The following is an 18,898-nucleotide window of genomic DNA, read 5'->3' on the forward strand; positions in this document are numbered from 1 at the left end:
AAAATAAAAATGAAAACAGAAGCCTTCAGATTACTGGAATTGCTATGAGTAATGAAAGAGAAACTCTCATTCACTAATTGTTTCCTGGTCAATCTGTTAAAGTTGCTCTTAGAACAGTATGTGGTGGGCACTCGGGAAATTTCTCTGTATTTGAGGGGTTGGTGTGGAACCCAGAGGGTGACACCAGTGAGTGGGGTGTCAGTGCCCCCCACCAGCAGCAACAGGAGGGTTGTATCAGTGTTGTGGGCACAGTGCTGGGGTGTGTGTATTTATTACAAGGGAAAAACAATAGGACCGTTGTTTCATGCGCATGTGCAGGAGGAATTGTGAGGGGAAGCAGGAGAGGGACAGGAACAGGAGGAGAGATCCAGAGGAGCAAGGGAGCAGAGGACACTCTCTGTTTGAGACGCATTGGTGGTCTTTCCTTTTTCTCTTCACAGGAGCACGCACACCTTCCAGTAAAGGGCTCCAAGTTTGCTATTTGAAAGTTGGCGTGGAGCCCATGGTGGAGCGTTACTCAGGGGGATGAAACCTGTGGTAGGAAATTCAGGATGTCTGCTTGGCTCAGGGCGGGCAGATATGAGCATGCATGGGTGGCCCCAGGGCTATTCTTAGCTGGAAGTGTCCTGGGGAGGCTCCAGATGGAAGGGTGGTTTGCTTTGACCACAGCAGCTCAGAAGAGTGGCCTGAGCTCCATGGCTGCTCAGCCAGGAGACTGCTCAGCTGGAGTCCTGGGGTGACACTCAAGGCATCTCTGTGGATTGTGCCTAATCAGCCAAGAAACTGTTCCTCTCCTTCAAGTCACGGACTAAGTTTTACTAGCGTTTCCCCCAAACCCGTTCTAGATTCTTTGTCCACTCTTGACTATAAATATCCCTATTTATAGAATACTGCCTGTGTCGTGTTCACATGTTATCTCGTTGCCTGTTAGGGGGCGGAAAAAGAGAAAGGGGTGATCAGATCCTCTGTTCAGTTGTATTGGCGGCATTGCAGTATGTTGCTGGTAGGGAGAGAGAGAGAACTAAGTGAATGAGAAATGGGGGGAAGGAGAGATTGGGTCTAGCCTTTTTATGGTATGGATGCATTGGACAGTGTGGATTTATAAGGTATTCAAAAAACTTTAGAAAGAGAAAAGAGTTCCAGGTGCATCAAATCATTCTATGGGAGAAGAGGACAGCCAGAGTGGGCAGTGGCCGTGGAGTTGATGACGGCTGTCTTGGTCTGTGCAGGTTGCTATAACTGAATACAGCTGGCTGGGCAGCTTAACCAGGACATCTATTCTCCCATGGGATCATGTTCTCACACATGCGTGATCTTCTTGATATAAGCAGTTGCTGCAGTCCGGCTGCAGCAAAATAAGGGGGCGGGGGAGGGGTTGTGTAGATTGATACAGCAGGAGTGGGAGCCGTTTATTGTAGGACAGGAGGGGTATATATACATTCCACACAGCCTATCTAATTAACATAAACTAGATACAGCAGACAACCAATAAGGAATCTCCACACTAAATGGCTCCCTGGCATTACTTCACAAACCACTCCCTCTTGCAAAATGCCAGGCGCCATCTTGACTTGTTTACAGACTCTAACAAGCAGTATTTCTATAAATAGGGGTTTAATCAAATCTAGAAAAGGTTTGGGGGAAAACGGGTAAAACTTATGTAGTGGCACCCTCTCCTCCACAGAAAATCTTAATTAAGCTTCTCCAAAAATCTTCACCATAACTGATCTTAGGACTATCAGCAAAAGAGTCTCAATACAAAACACAAAAGAGTTCAATAAACTTAAACTTCTTATTTCCCGTTGGTCTTTCTTACAATCAATAAATTTGGCCACAGACCTGAAAGAGATCAGCACTCCAGATGCCGAACACCGCTTTCCTATTTTTTTCCTAAACATCTATGAGCTATCTAGTGTGTGTGTGTGTGTGTGTGTGTGTGTGTGTGTAATATACATATATACTTTACAATTGGTAAAGGTTTTCAAGGGAAGCATCTGCAGATGCAGGGTGTGATAAGAAACACAGATTCCCTTAACTACCCTCTGGCCTCTGCCCAAGCTTCACAGAGATGTTTACATTTCAAAGATAAGAGCAGAGGTTTCTAATTGGGTCCGCTGGTAACAGCTGGCAGGGGAGGGAAGAAAGGGGAGAAGAAGCTCTCCCCTTCTCAGGCGCTGTCCTTGAAGGGTTAAAACTTGCCCAGAGGAGTTAAAAAAAAAACTGCTTTTTGTGTGAACTTCTGCAGACTGTGAACTGCTGAGTCCCTCCGCTTACCCGCTGGGTATGAACTTCTGAAACTGCCTGAACTCAAGGCTCCGGGGATTGATTGATTACAGTGAAAGCTAGACCCTCTGAACCTGGCTGCAGCCAAATAAAACTGTTTCCTGCTATCTTTGGTGTCCTGCCTGTCTGTCCACTTCTACACTTTAAGTCTGTGACTTTAAGAAGATGGGAACAGTTTCTTGACTGATCAGGTAGAATCCATATCCATACAGCCGTGTCACATAAGGAACTCCAGCAGTCTTCTTGCCAAATAAATTTATTCTTATTTATTTAGCTGCAAAGGCTGGAAGCCTGGATGGCAGTGTCAGCATTGCTGATGCTGGTGGGGGCCCTCCCTCTGGCTGCAGGTGGCTGCCTTTCTTGTACATCCTCACAGGGCAGGAAAAGGCTCTGATCCATTCATCTGCCCGTGAGGGCATCAGCAGCATCACAGGACTTCGCCCTAATGCCCTAGCCTAACTCTAATCACCTGCCAAAGGCCCCTTTCTTCACACATCATCGTGTTAGGGGGATTAGAGTTTCAATATATGAATTTTGAGCTTGCGGGGGGGGGGCAATAATTGAGTCCATAGCCCTGGCTGAAGGCTTCTGAGTACTGGAGCAAGAGTCAGGTCTACAGATACAAAATCTGCTAGTGAGATGAACAGGACAACTTAAAAAGCAAAACAATACTACTTCAGTTAAAAACGATAAATCTTAATGCAACTAAATACTGAAAATATAGAAAGGAAAACAAGAACCATAAAGGGCATTATAAGAAGTACAAAGTAACTACCTTGACATAAACTTTCCCATCAGTATCTCGAGAGCCAAAAGATTATGACATCATATCCCAAAGTGCTCGAGAGCTTTGAACCTCGAATCCTGCGCTTGGATTCTGTCCTCAGTAGTGGTAGTGAAAGATCTTTTAACACTCACCAAAACTATTTGGAAAGCAACCATCTACCACTTTGCTGAATGAATTATTAAAATACATAGAAAAATGGATACAAAAATATATAGGAGAAGCCAGATACAGTGGCACACTCCTGTAAGTTCCAATGACATGGGAAACTGAGGCAAGAGGATCACAAGTTAGAGGTCAGCCTCAGCAACTTAGCAAGATCTTGTCTCAAAATAAATAAATTAATAATAATAATAATAATAAAAGGGGCTGGGGATGTATCTCAGTTGTAGAGCATCCCTGAGTTCAATCCCCACTACTTCCCCAAATACATATATAGAATATTTGTATGTATATATATATGTATATAAAACACATATATAACCCCTAAATTTTTAAAAATATACATCAAGCTTAAAAATTAATTGAGCAACTTGGGACATAAGGCAGGAGGTTCAAAGCCAGGTTCAAAGCCAGCCTCAGCAACGTAGCAAAGCCCTAACCAACTTAGTGAGACGCCTTGGTTGAATCCCCAGAACCAAAAAAAAAAAAAAAAAATTATTGAACAGCTTTCTGGAATTCTGTGGATGTATCTGACAAGCTACACATACTCATAAAGGCAACAATTATCATGATTGTTATTTATTAAATGTGCATTTAACATTTATTAAACACTACATATGTCATTTCTATTTTAATCACATAATATGTATGCACTTATTTAATTATGAGTTCATAGTAACTGCATGAAAAATGTTACAGTAAAAGAAAACCAAAGCAAAAAAAAAAAAAAAATGCACCATACTTGACCCACAGTCAGAGTCCTCTAAGGTTAGAACTGGGATTTGAATGCAGATTATCAAAGTCCCAAGTTTCCTTCCTAAGGGTCAACGTCACAGGGGGTGGAGCCTGGAATACACTTCCAGGATCCAGTCCACTTCTGCAGCCAGGCTCTGCTGCCAGTCAGATGCCCCCAAACCTGTGATTTGCTTAGTTCTTAGGTCTTGAATTATGTTCTTCTCTGCCCTTGACCTCAGCAGCATTCAGTGCTGCTCCAGAGAAGCACCCTCAGAAGGAGTCCCTTGTGTCTCCCTTCTGCTCTTACACCCAGTCCATCTCCTCTGCTCTCAACTCTCAGCTCAATGACTGTGATCTTGATTCTGTGTCTGGAGCATTGGACCTGGTGATTGTCCCTAGTGTCACTGAGATTAGACACTGGTGCCATCAAAGGACTTTCACCCAGACTGTTCGTCTCATTTGCTCTGCTTTTTGCTGCTGTGAGAAGCTCTAAAGCATGTTTCACAGGACCCCATCTCCCTCACCCTCAATGCTGGGTCTCTCTGCAAGATGGGTGGTTATGCCCTCAGCTCATTTATCCTGCCTATGCCTTCAGGATTCCTGCAAAGGAGTCATGATGCTCAACTCCTGGGCATCAAGGTGCTATAGTTTAGATCTGGAATGTTCCCCAAAGGCCCATGTGGTTAAAGGCTTGGTCCTCAGCTTAGTGCTACTGAAAACCACCTTGGCAGTGGAAGCCTTTAAAAGATGGAGCCTAGTGGGAGGTTTTAGGTGATTGAGGGGTGTGCTCAAAGGGTATTATGGGATGCTGTTTTCTTCTTTCTCTTTGGCACCCTGACTATGCAACATTTTTGTTTGCTTTGTGGTGCTGGGGATGGAACCCAGGGCCTTGTGTGTACTTAGCAGGTGCTCTATTACTGAGCTATGTGCCCATACTGGCTTGAACTGGGCACCTTTACTTCACCACATGCTCCCTGCCCTAAGGCACTGCCTTACCACAGGCCAAAAGCAACATGGCCACTAGCCTTGAACTAGAGCCTCTGAAACTGTGAGCTCAAATAAACCTTTCCCTTTTAAAGTTGATTACTGAGTTGTAACCAACAAGTATTTTGTCACAGTAATGGAATGCTGAGTGACATGCAAGGTATGCAAGGTCTTATGATCTGAAGACCTAATGGAAGGACAACAAATGAATAATTGAGTGTAAACATGTTGATTTATTGCATGTTTGTAATTTTACATGAGCTGTACACACATATGTGATACATAATGCTAGAAATGTGCATAACAAACATCTGCTTTTTGTTCAATGATTTCTTCCAGATATTTTTATGGAAGAGCATGGTAGGGACACATATTTATCCTTCATTATAAAAACAAGTGAATGCATTTCTTTAGATAGACTGACCCCACTGTGACATCCACTGTGGCTTGCTTCTGTAACTTTATCAGTTACATTAAATAGACAGTGAATAATAATTAAAAAAACCACTATTATATAAAATATTAAATAACAGAAAAAGCTACTGCTATGATATAAACTAACAACAGGGAAGAACTAAATGTATATCATCTCATTTTAGGAGATCAAATGATGAATAGAGTTGTCATGTTATGATTGACAGTTGTGTAATTATTTCTGAGTTTGTATTCAGTGTGCAGCAGAAGTTGTTCAGAAGAACAGAAATATTAAGAAAAAGTCTCTAAATTCTTGGCATTTGACATAGCAATTCTGAAGCTGATAGCTCATGCTACAAAATCCTGTGCGGAAACAGAATTTTTCAATTTGAAGGTGAGGAGAATCTGCCAAAAAACAGGATGCTCTTGGTGATTTTGTGCATGATAAAGAAAAGGAAAGGATGATCTGCCACAAACTGTGGGCCACCGTGACCAGTCCTCCCTGTCATAATGGCCCCAGTGCCAGCTGCTGCTTCAGTGCCCTCCTCATTGACATCCACGGTGGCTTGATGGAACACCTCGGAAAGGTACAGGTCATTCCCCTCGGACATTCCTGAGAAATTGGCCTGGCCCTTGTTGAAGGCATCCTCCATGCCCATGCTTCTCAGAATGGATTTGAGCTTGTAGCGCTCTTCCAGTTTGAACTGAGGAATGAAGACCTCCACATCATCTTCAGCCATTGTGTCTTTGCTGGTCCACCTGTTGAGTGTGTCATAAGTTATTTCACTTTCCAGCTGCAAAACAGAACAAAACAAACAAAAAGACCCACTGAGTAAGTCTAATGTGAAAATCTGTGACTTTACCACCTTGTGGGGAATGTAAAAATTTAAGAGATTGGTCAAAATTCTTCAAGAAAAGTAACATGTGTAACATATGATGAAGGCTTTGAGTGAAATTTTGAGACATGCCACGTGGACTATCAATTGATTCACATATTTCTGGGAGAAACTGCAAATCATTTTTATGTGTAGATTTTCTACTTTTTAATCTCACAAAATATAGGCTCAGCCTCAGAAGTTTTAGCATGGTTGATGCTGTGCTGCCTCACCAACTCTAGGCCAGTGGACTCATTGGCGACTTCATCTGGAAGCAACAGAAACATGCTGACATCCCCATCATATGGGAGTTCCAGAATCTGAGCCTTCAGGTCCGCTATGTATCCAATGTTCAGCTTCTCGTGCAAGTGCATCATCTGTACAGGAACGTGCTGAGTCTGAAAGTATTCAAAAGTGAAGTGTGAAGGTGAAACCTAAAATGCCATTTACAAACAAACCTAAAAGAGAATGTACCCTCCTCTAGTGTTGAAGAAATGTAGTTTAAAAAAAAAACTTTAATTATTTTTATACACTTAGAGTGAGTATTCTGATTAGCTTTTTCAAGATTAAGTTTTTATTCAGTAAGGTAAATAACAATAATGATGATAACAAGAATACCCAATAATACTAATAAAGTACTGTTTGCTGGGCATGGTGGTGCACATCTGTAATCCCAGCAACTCAGGAGGCTGAGGCAAGAGGCTTGCAAGTTTTAGGCCAGCCTTAGCAACTTAGTGAAGCATTAAGCAATTTAGTGAGACCCTGTCTCAAAATAATCAAAATAAAATAAAAAGGGCTGGAGATATAGCTCGGTAGTAAAGTCCCTGGTGGTTCAATCCCCAGTACCAAAAGAAAGAAAAAAAAAAGAATTATTTTGTTCAGTACCTACCACTCTGTAAAGTCTCATTAAATTCTTACAACAACCTTTAAAATTGATATTATGTTATCCTAGTTTTATAGGTTAAAACTAGGTACATAAAAGATCAGTGAGGTCATAGCTGGTACGTGGGAGAGCCAGCATTTGACTCTTTCCAGCATGTGTGACTGGAAAATCCCTGGTCCTCACCACTACTGATATTGCCTCCTAAGAAATTATTGAATGAAGCTCAGTAACTTGGAAAAGTCAGTGTCCGACACATGAGTTGTAACCAGCTTGTCATGGAGGAGAATCAATGAGTTGCCTCTGATTTTTCCATCTTTGTCTTATCTAAAGCCCTAAAGTATGTGATTAGAAAAGTGCATCCTGTTGTCTCATACCGTGTTCACACGGAAAGGATAAAGCCCGTTGAGTTTCTTCTCAAATGGAATTTTCCACTTCCCTTTGAAGTAGACTGCATTCACCAGGACCATCCTGGTCTCCACATCTACAGAACCTTCAGGTAGCAGGTTTGGGATTCTGCCTACAGGAAACATAACGTGGGGTTAGGGTTTGTAATCGAGAGCCTTCAACATAGAAGAGGATTTCTTGGAACTGTCAAGTATCTGTCACATTGGGTGTCCCCATTTGCCAAACTCTGCGGAGATGTTGATCTTTATGCTCAATATTTTTTCCTCTAAATTTACATGAAGTTCAGAAAATTTGTGAAATCCAAGAGGAAAATGAAAGAATAATGCATTTCAGGTACAAAATTACTGTCAAATTTGGAAAGGAGATTTTCACTTCTCTTTATACAGTTTGCTCAATGTTTCATGGTTTTCTGACAGTTATTGAACCCAGAAGGAAGTGAAAGGGGCTCAGTGAATGTAACAGTGGTCACCTACAGCTTGCCATTGAGTCCCTTTAGACCTGCTCAAGACAGTCTTTGGATCTGAAAGTTGAACGGGTTTTCCAAAACATGTTTTTAAGTTGCGGTGGACATAAATTAGGAGGCGTACTGATATAAGGGATGAGAAGGAAGAAGCATCTCCAAGACGCTCGAGGGCTGGAAGAGGCATTCAAAATCCATTGTGAAACAGTCTGTACCACATGCTCTAATTGGACTAAAAATGAAAAGTCCTCTGATAATGTTGAGAAGGCTGCAAAGGAGTGAGCCAGAGAGGGTTCTTAGAAACCACGGCCTCTGGCTTGATCTTTAAAAACACAGTGTGAGGAGCAGTCTCGGTAGTGAGCACCTGTTCTGAAGTCTCCCCACCCCTCAAAGGCATTGTGCCATTTAACCTCACAACTGCTGTGTTAGACTATAGGTCGATGATGGCTAGGTTGACCATTTTTATCCTCATCTCTGTGCACTGTCTGCCTGGCATATAATATGTGATACATAAATATTTATTGACTTAACAAATTCATTCAATAATAAAGAATGAATGATTTAATCAAGTTTGAGTCCTTGTAAAAAATGCAAAGGAAAGGGGATGCCTATGAGAAGAATCATGGACTGGACTTAAAATGCTACAGGTGACTTAGAAAACCAAAGAACTTGACAATGAACTGGCTTTGCATAGTGAAAGAAGAAAGAGTGAAAAGAATTTCATGACTCTTCCCTGCTCTGTGGCCAGTGTTCTTCATAGGCTCATACTAAGCTTAGGGGCAAGTCTTTTTTTATCTTTGTTTATGTGCACAGAGAGCACAGACCACAATTATTTCAATTCTAATATTTCCTGTTTGAAATTTTTAGATATTATACTCTGATAATATCTAAAAGCAGAACATTTAAGTACTGGACATGTCTTCTATTATTGAGTCTCATCTTTTCCTCTTAAAACATCATTGAGCTAAACATGAATAAACTTATTTAACAAAAATCATTTAAGTTGGACAATTTTTAAGGGAGTGAAGCATAAGTTCAAGGACAATTTTAAAAGATCAACCTGGAAAAAAGAAAATATTTCAGTGCGTTACCTTTCGTCTGAGTCTTGACCCAGGAATTAATCTTTTTTCTGGCTTCTTCTGCACATTCCAGGAAGTCTACTGCCTGGGGTTCTGTTGAGTAATATTTCTTACAGAGTTGCATGTATTCCTTTAATGCAAGAAAATGCCAAAGATTACATGGAATATATCATGAACAAGCCAGGGTGTGATTTTAAATCATGGGTTTCCTGTCAAGCTTGGGAGGCCTGGGGGAGGAGTTGGGATGGAATTTCTTCGCAGGAGTGGTGCTGAAGGAGGACATAGAACAGACTACAAGTTCTCCATAACCCCCTCCTCATGTTCCAGCACAAACTCTGTCTACTCTCTTGCATTATTCACATAATAGACAATAAACAAAAGCAGAGAGGTTTCATGTGGGGAACAGTGACCCTGGAATAAGTGGGTTTCATCCTCCTGATTATTACTCTGCAACAGGAACATTTGTGATAGGAAGGGGAAAACTCTGACAGAGGAAACAGGAGAGACTGGGAGATCTGAGGCCAGCCTCAAGGAGGCTGCATGGAATCCTGACTCTTCATGAATTGTAGACAGGCCCCTGGACAGAGCCCCTGCTGCTGGTTCGGGACTCCAGTCATCTCAGTCAAAGGCTTCACTTACTTCCTTGAATCTTGCAGACTTCTCGCCAAACAGCTTACTGACACTTTCCAATAAGTAATCCTCTGTGGTTGCATTGATGTCTGAGCTGATGGAGTGGAAGGATGAGTGAACTTTGTCCCTCACCTGCGCCTTAAACAGAAGACAGGAATTTTCTTTTTATAACGGAGGACTAGCAAGCAAGATATTTCTTAAGCAATGGTAGCTTTTCTCAACATAGTAATAAAACACTATAATCATGCATATATCTTTTTGGTCCTTTAGAGTTATCTCTGAGGAAGTGGTTTTGATAAGATGTGGCTCATTAAAGCCAATGAGATAAAATTTAATTTGTTTCAAAGTTTAGCCTTTTTATAGATTAGATCCAACCAGGAGTCTCCAATAACCTCCAAGAAAAGTAGATTTCTTTTGAGTTTCTAAACTCCAGATTCTGTAAGGAATTTTCATTATATTTAAAAGATGAATAAGTTCTGAGGATTTAAAGTATGGCATGCTGATTATAGTTAAAAATACCATATTGCTTCCTTGCAGTTTGTGAAGAGAGTATATTTTAAATGTTCTCACTCCTCCCATACACACACAGTAACTAGTTGTGGTGGTGTGTAAATTTGACTGTGATAGTCATCTCACAATGTACAGGGAGATCAAATCACACCATAGCATAACTAGAATGTATACAATTTGTCACGTTTGTTAATTGTGAAGCTGTCGATAAAGCTAGGGGGGACATGTTACCTTAGTAATGATCTAACATGGTTCATGGTTCATACGGCTTCTATAGGTACCCATTTACAGGGTGACCTACACGGTGGAAAATCTGGGTTTTAGTAAACCACAAAAAGTGAATGGGAATTCCAGTGCACAACCCAAAATTTGTAAGCACCTACAATCAGAAAGCTTGTAATCACTGTGACAGACACAGGGCTCAGTCACAGCAGCAGTGGAGATGGAGCAGAGAAAGAGCCCCCCAGATGGACTTCCAGGTATTACAGGACACTCAGTGTAAGCTCCAGGTTATAGGCACCTTCTCCACCTCCTCTAGCCCACCATGTCCTGTGTGATGGATGGATGGGTGGAGCATCACCATGTTCAGAAAGAAAGCTATGAGACACCTCCCCACAATCTGTCTCATGAACATAAGCGTGGAAGCTGGTTACCAACAGGAGCACATCTCTACCCAGTTCCTAGAGTGTAGCCAGACAGCTGATGACCTTTAAGGAAATGGAGTATTGAGAACCGACGGCAGACAGATAGATAGACAGACAGACATATAGATCTCTGAGAGTCAGTAGCCTCTCACACACTAACTGGGAATGGCGTTCACCATTGCTCAATTATTTGTCACACCCCCACACCCTCTCTCCTCTGGAAATTTCCACCCACACATATGTATTCTAGGTGTTCTAGAGTAAAGAATAGTTTTAAAATAAATATCTAATGGCAGAGGGATATGGTAGAATTGAGAAACCGCCTTGGCCTAAAGTCGTGAGTCTGGATTCTGCCCTGGCTCTGCCCTTGGTTATTAGTTGATCCTGGGAAATTTACTTCATGACTCTGAGTCTTCCTTTTCTCTCTGTGGCTGGAGGAAACTGTCCTAGGTTCCTTCCCAGCCTAACACTGTGATTTTGAGAAAAAAAGATCCTAAAAATAGAATTTCAAAAGAAATATAAAGAAATGAGTCAGTTACCTGCAAAATGGCATCAGGATAATTTCCCTTCTGTATCTGCTGCATGAAGTCACAACCAGTGAGATTCTGCGGGGCCCCTGGGGCGATACTGTAGTTTCCAACTTTGTCAAACTGAAGCACCTGCAATCAGAAGCAGGGAGAATGGTGACGGTCTCCTGCTGGACTCAAGTATCTCTGGCTCCCTGCCTTGTGTGGGGGGAGTCACCAGATACTCTTTCTATGTGACACGGAAGGGTCCGCAATTTAATTTCCCTTACAGGAAACCACCTGAGGCGGTTGTATTAATTCACACACTGGTCATTTTGGAAGATGTTTGTTATTATGAGACAATTTATAACCTACTCCCTAACTTACATAAATTATCACCCAGCCCATAAATTGTCTTGAAAAAGTGCCAGTATTTTAAAGAAAATAATACAACTAACTCAGAACTTTTTCTCTCTCTCATATCATTCTCTCTCTTATCTGTCAAAAACTAAGGGTCAAAAGAAGCTTAAGCATAAAAGCAGATCCTCGGTAGTAAACAGGGATCATCCAAAATATTAACATAAATCATATGTACACAGAGAAATTATAGTCCATGCGGGGGACAGATTACAAGGATCTGACCACAAGATGGATCTATAGTGCAAGTGGGCAGTTGAGATCACACAGTGAAGCTGGCGGGTGAAGACCAGCCTCTAAGAAGCAACCTCCCCTCCCCACAGCACTGTCACTTGTCCAGCTTGTCAGTCTCAGCACCTGTAGGGTCCTCACCTCAAGACCTTGTGGGACCCATGGTAAGAAGCTGATCCTATAAATGGACTCATGACTGGGGCTTGGCTGATGAAGAAGGGCAGCCATGCCTGGCCAGCTGGTAAATTCCTGGACTAGAGGGCAAAGTTAGCACTCGAGGGACCTTAAAAATGCCCTCCCAGCATATGTCATAGGTCCTGCCACACTCTCTGAAAAGAAGTGGTCCCACTCTGTCCCTACACAAGGGAAGGATGTTTCCTACAACGGCTTCTCTGGTTCCCTCCCTTCCAGGACAGTTGACCCTTATTCACTGCAAAGTCACTCATACAATGTCCCTGCAGAAGTGGGGATGTGGAGAGACCCACAGATGCAGCTTGGCCTGCACAGATCCTTGGTCCATGGCCTCACCCTAAGAGCTACAAAAACATTCCTCACTGGCAACCTGCATGGACCTCTGCTCTCTAGGAGTTTCCTTCATTACAGCTCTGCCACCTCTTCCAGCTGCTACTGTCCCCATCTGGAAGGTTTCTCCTTACCCTAATTTCCTCATCTGCAGAATGAGTGTGATAATCACAGCAACTACCTCATAGGATTTTGAAGACGTTCGTAGAGAGCTCTCTGGCTATGGCAGTAACCAGTGTGAACTATTGTTACAGCTACTGCTGCTAGGTGTCCACATGTTCTCTCTAATCTTTTCAGCAGTCTTACAAGTTACGCATCTTCATTCCCATTTTGTATAAGAGAAAACTGCAGCTCCAAGGGTTTCCATGCCTGCACACATGCAGTAAGTGACAAGGCCAGGACTCAAACACTTATGGGCCTGCCCCTGTCACCCATGGCTTCCTCATCCAAGCAAGGAACTGCATGGTTTATTTTTTATATATAATTTAGAAAGTAAATAAGCTTTAGAATTTGAAAATCTGCACATGCAACCAAGTTATAAGAAGATTATATAAAATCTTTGCACAGTCCCAAGTTCTGAAAGCACCTTGATATATAGAAAAAGTGTCTTGAGGCCAGAGTGACCAATGCATTCATTTTTTCCTTTAGTATCCAAACCAAGTTTTTTACTTCAACAACCTGGAACATCTACTTAGCATTTTCCCTCAAATGTGTTGCTTCTGATTCCTTTACATTCAAAAATGTAAACCCCTGATGTCTTTAAAGGTTTTCAATGCAGTTTACTCTCTTTATTTTTCCAGGAGAAAGAAGATAAAGGGGAAGGGATGTTGTCAAATCCTGCTGGTATCAAGTTGAGCAAGGGTTTTGTCATAAGTCTTGATGTTTAAACTGCCACAAGCACAGTGATAAGTCCTTTCCTCTCCTCCTGCAGTGGGATTGGCCAACGTGCTCTACCCTAAATGGGTCACCGTGTTCCTGAAAGGGATGTATTTATTCTCAGGTACATTTCTCATGGGAATCCAGAAACCAGCCGGTGGCATTTTGGTGTGACTGAAAGCACAATGCCTGCATGTACTTAAAGCAATTTGATTTTAATGTCAGCATGGATGTGAGCACAAAGGAATTTTAATTACATGATGACCACGTCCAGATCGCTCACTGGTCTAGGAAAAACAGGATCATGAGAATTTTAAAGTGCTGAATGAATCCCTTAAGTCTATGGCCATGTGCAACTGAAGCAGTTCAGCAAATGAAGGCCTCAGCCACCGCAGAAAGGGTCCCCTGCCTGGGAACCCTTTCACCAGGGAAGGAAAGCAGAGGCCTTGACAGAGAGTCTCTGGTAATGCTGTTGCACACTTGTCCACCTTGAATTTGAAGACTGGCCATACACGATGCCAAGCCCCATGGTGTGGACATGAGCTCCCAGGCTGGATGATATGATGAGGTCCTCTGAAGCCACGTCTACCTATGTGTCGCTGTGAGTGTGGTGACCACTCTCCTGGTGCATTTCTTTTCTCTCTGTGCCTCTCCTAAAGCCATTAGGAATTCTTCATAGGAAAGGGGAACAGCTGCTCCACAGTGGGAGAGCAACGGGAAGGAGCCCGAACTGGGGGTTAGAATACTGTGGACGACCTTGGGAGAGGTTCTTCATTCACACTGCCAATGTTGTCATCTATAAAATGATATTGATCTTAAAACCAAGTGAGAGAATGTGTGCAAAACACTCACTTTTGAATAGTATGAGTGTTGTATAAAATGAAAGATGTCACTTAACATTTTCAGCCTTGAAAGCTAATAAACTCTGATATGCCTTCTGCTATCTACGCTTGAGGGGTTTCCTGGTTGCTTTGTACATTTAAGTCTAAGGAATCTGTGTTGTAAAAGCTGGTGATTTGTTAGCACGCCCGATCTCTGTCTTCTTAGGGTTGATGACCTGAGCTTAAAACAAGAAGAACTCTACAATTCAGTTCAGGAATCACTCAGGCCTAATGTGAAGCTTCAGTGCCAACTTACCTTGGCTATCTGGTCTTCAGTGTTGCCCCTGGAACCCAGGTAGACCATGGCCATGGTGGAGGAGATGCTCCAAGGAGAGAAGAAGACATTCTGGGTGGGACTCACTTTTGCCAGATGCTTGAAGAAATTGAGGGCAAAGATGGTGTTCGCCACATAAAGATCTTCCATTGCTTCAATCTAGAAGGAAAATAAAGATGGGACAAACAATCCAAAAGATGGTGTGGCATTTTGGGTGAGGTTGGCAGATGTTCCCTGCATAGGGTAGGGTTTCCCACTCTGTTCTTCCTCCAGGGACTAACATGAGGGAGGACAGGGATAACTTCAAGTTCATGTGACCTGTGCAGCCACAAAGGGCCCATGATGGTGCCAAGCTGTCCTGTGTCCATCTTGGAAATGCTTTAACCTGGCCTGCAGTCTCACTGTTTACCAGATCCTGTGAATTATGTTGCAATTCTGAGATACAGTGAACAATTTTATGATGAGCAGTGATGCTTTATGTTACTATATATGAATATTGATAATAACAGCAGTAACAAGAGCATTCATTTAGTTCTTATTGTCTAACAGGTGTGTTCTGAATACTTTATCTGCACTAATCTTGTCATCCTCACTGAGATCCTATAAGGAAGGCAATAAGGCAAGGCTATTTCTTTTAATAAAGGAAATGCAGAGATTAAGTGACCTTTGCCATTCAACTATAAAGGGCAGGAGTAGGAATTGCAGCCAGATAGGTGGCCTCCAGGGTCATGATAAACTTCACTCACAGGCACCGTATGCATAACCACGTGGCACACACATTCGGGAAAAGTCATACATATTCAGAGATATACCATGTGCACACATATTCCTGTTGGCTCCAGTTGAGATGTACAATGCTCTTTCAAGTTTCCCTTCCTAGAAGTGGCTTATGTTTGAGAGTCAGTACTGTTACCCAGGTCCTACAAATGCCTCCCCCACTCCCCGCACATGCATGCAACACTGCACATAACCACAGCTTTGCCTTAAAAGCACTTCCTGTGCTAGGGAATTCATAATTGGAAATACAAGAAGGGCTCTCTTTTGTTGGTCCTTCACTGCCAGGAAAGCCACCTGGGCAGGAATGCAGGGATAATCCCAGATATACGAAACACACACATACACTCCATTTATTGCCACCTGAAAATAAATCACAGAAATACCTCCATGACCTAAGGTTCTGTGTGCAAGTGAATGCTTGGAAACTCCCAAAGGGTGTGTGTGTGTGTGTGTGTGTGTGTGTGTGTGTGTGTTCAAAGGGACAATCATCTTTCTAGTTGTCTTTCTTTCATCATAGTTTATACCATACCCTATAATTACCAAAATCCATAAACACATCAAGGACTCTGACAATCATCCTCTCTGGGAAACTTTCTTGTGACAATGACTTCCCAGAACTGAGAGGGGCTGGGCAGCCCCCTGGGATGAGCCATTCCTGCAGCTGTCCCCCTACCTGCCAGGGCTCCCACCAGGACCAGTCATCCCTATCTCTCTAATCCACGTGTGTCTTGTGTAAAACTTTGGTGGATAAGTCCCTCTTTTTTAAGAAAATGATTGAAATTTGCATCAAAGTTTCTCATTTGAAATATGATTCAGTTCTAGTTTGTCAAGACAAAACAGTAAATTAAATAAAAACTTGTCCTCTCCTCTCGTCTCCTCATTCAACCTTTATAGTATCCATATGAGGTAATCACACCCCTAGTGCCTGAATTGCATGCTGATGCTCATAGAGGTTAAATAACTCAGGTAAGGTCACTCAGTTAGTCTGTAGCGGAGCAGGGCTCCAAGTCCAGGTTGCGCTCAGAAGCCCACCCTTCCTGGTGACCCTCACTTGCTAATGTGTAGCTCCACTATAATGCGTCAGAGTTGGGCAAGTTATAGCTTGAGAAATGCTGGAAAGAGGAAATAAAAAGAGGAAAGTAGAAAATCTAGAAAGCTCCTAGAAAGTTTATCACGTTTTTAAAAAAAACCCACTAATTCTTTTCTCTTGCTTCATCACCTCGTTTGACTTGAATGGCTCAGTAGTGTGTTTATTCTTCCTTCTACTGATTAAAACATTTTATAACTAGACTCCTGTAGAGACTTTTCTAAATATATTATCCCCAACATATTTTGGAAACAAGCTGGGTCTTAAAAACATAATAAAGTATTTCTCTGTTTCCATGTGAAAATTCAAATAAGAGATTAGAACCAGAATAGTAGTTCTTTGTAATAATGTGCTTAGTTAGTCATTTTGACATTAGTAAAATTTAAGTGTTGAGACAAACTATCAAAAAGGGCTGTCAATTCTAAGTTAGGATTTAAGATAAATTGGTAAAGAATAAAGTGTTAACAAGAATAGAATCAAATTGTCCCAGATTCATTTACTTCTCTAAAAATTCTTCTGAATTCTATTTCTAAACTAGGTTCAATTTATCATATTTAACATAGAAATAATATTTGATGCCAGGTGCAATGGCATTAATTCCAGCTATTTGGGAGGCTAAGAGAAGAGGATTATAAGTTGAAACCCAGACTGAGAAATTTAATGAGACCCTGTCTCAAAAATAAAATAAATAAATAAATAAATAAAAAGGTTAGGGATGTAACTCAATGGCAAAGCACCTCTGAGTTCAAACCCCAGGATTGCAAAATAAAATAAAATAAAAATAAATAATAATATTTTATGTCTATGTTGCAGTTACCTAATTTCTTCAGCAACTTTTTATTGTTGTTGTTGTTGTTTAATTTACACAATTACTTGCCCAATAAAGCTTAGGAATTCCTGTTAAATTAATGAAAATGTAACAATGTACATTGCACATTAGTTACTTGGTCCGGCGCAAGGCTGGCCCAGCTTTCTGATTACAAATCTAGTGATTTCTTTACAAATTTCTCAAATAAGAGAGGCTCACAATTTAGAAATCTAGGATGGCGTTTGCATATCGGGTTTCTGACTCTCAGACAAGCCCACACCTTGTGCTTAATATGATGGAATTACCAAGACAATGAATGCAAAATGGAAATCAAGGAGTGATGTCAGTTCTAGAGCCTCCCAGAACAGGTAGCCTCTTGTGAATCGCTTGACAGTGTAATAAGTCTCACCACATTAACCTCCAAATACATGCTCACATCAGTGTTTATTTAATATTACCACTGAGACAAGTGAATGGAATTCATACGCAGGGCTGGACTTCCTGATGTTTGTGTTGGTTCCTGAAATGCAGGTTGTCAACTGTGCCACTGAAACTCGGCTGAGATGATAAAGAATCTGGGAGGTGCCACAGGCACACTGCCACAGTCCCTCTGCTCACGAACCCTGGATGTCAGACTGCAATTTGCTGCAGCACTTTAAACAATTTTTTGTGTGACTTTCTAATTCGAATATTTTGACATTGACCACCCAAAAAAGAAAACTAAGAAAAAATAATAGGAGGAAACAGCCCATCAAAAATTACCACTTATTCTGCCCACAAACTAAAAGCAGTTTCTGTAGGTTGATAATTTTCATGATGAATAACTATCTGTTTGTGGGTATAAAATTACCTAGTTAGTCAGCCCATCAACACGCTCAGCTGATTTCTTCTTTCACAAAATTGGTCCATTATTGAACTAAATTCAGTAAACATACTCTGATGTTGGATGGAACCAGCTCAAATCCCTGCCTTATTTCTGTGGCTTCTGACAGTTAATTTTAGAAGAAAACAGAACTCTCTTTTCCTTTTATTTATTTAAAATATTTTCATTGCTTAAGAGAAAATATTTTAATATATGCAGCTATGTCCATCATATTCAGCAACAATATAATAGCCAGTGCAGAATATACATATTCTAACCTGTGCAATAACATGACATCAAACTTGAATAAAGGCTCATTTTGGTTTGGTTAATGCTACAAAGGCATTTGCTGGCTTCTGAGATTCAAAATCAAGTGCTATTATAATTTAATTCAAATCTTAAACTAACATATTTTTAGTTAAACAAACAACTAATCAATAAAATAGCACTACATTTTTTTAACTAACCCTTTAGAAACATCCTACACCTGAATTCTCAATACATAAATAATTCCTGTTATATGAAGAGAAAAAATTAAATCATGTATCCCATAGAGATGGTCATGGAAAGAGCTGAAATACCTTGTTCTCGAAGCTGCTGTCTGACTGGAAATGCTCCTTGGAGAGTTGTCACAGTTTAGACATGGTAATGACTGGTTTTATAAGGCTTTGCCCCTCCCACACAATTTTTTTTTCTCTCTCTCTCTTTAATTTGTATCCTTTGTGTGATTCAACATTTTACTCAGACCTTATTATAATAGATATGCTTTTTATAAAAGATAGTTGAAGAAACTATCTGGGGGTATGACA

General features: G+C 41.3%; 1 protein-coding gene across 1 annotated transcript; it reads right to left on the reverse strand.

Annotated features, from left to right (window-relative positions):
• Nucleotides 1-5,745: 5,745 nt before the first annotated feature.
• Serpinb2 (serpin family B member 2) lies at nt 5,746-18,688 on the reverse strand. The gene is made up of 8 exons (XM_076837183.2): nt 18,671-18,688; nt 14,538-14,714; nt 11,388-11,507; nt 9,704-9,832; nt 9,077-9,194; nt 7,495-7,637; nt 6,471-6,635; nt 5,746-6,156 (listed from the first exon to the last, which is right to left on the reverse strand). Exons 2-8 carry the CDS (start codon nt 14,703-14,705, stop codon nt 5,746-5,748), a joined length of 1,254 nt encoding a protein of 417 aa, XP_076693298.2. The 5' UTR covers nt 14,706-14,714; nt 18,671-18,688.
• Nucleotides 18,689-18,898: the final 210 nt, after the last annotated feature.

Source organism: Callospermophilus lateralis, chromosome 17 (assembly GCF_048772815.1).
Source record: "Callospermophilus lateralis isolate mCalLat2 chromosome 17, mCalLat2.hap1, whole genome shotgun sequence".
Lineage (NCBI taxonomy): Eukaryota > Metazoa > Chordata > Mammalia > Rodentia > Sciuridae > Callospermophilus > Callospermophilus lateralis.

What these genes read in the sequence shown, in the direction of transcription:
- Serpinb2 (XM_076837183.2), bottom strand. Translation starts at nt 14,705, where the DNA reads ATGGAAGATCTTTATGTGGCGAACACCATCTTTGCCCTCAATTTCTTC. An exon ending in AGTCTGCAAGATTCAAGGAA is followed by an intron (nt 9,195 to 9,703) that starts GTAAGTGAAGCC and finishes CTTGCATTAAAG; the next exon opens with GAATACATGCAACTCTGTAA. An exon ending in AGTCCACTGGCCTAGAGTTG is followed by an intron (nt 6,157 to 6,470) that starts GTGAGGCAGCAC and finishes TCTGTTTTGCAG; the next exon opens with CTGGAAAGTGAAATAACTTA.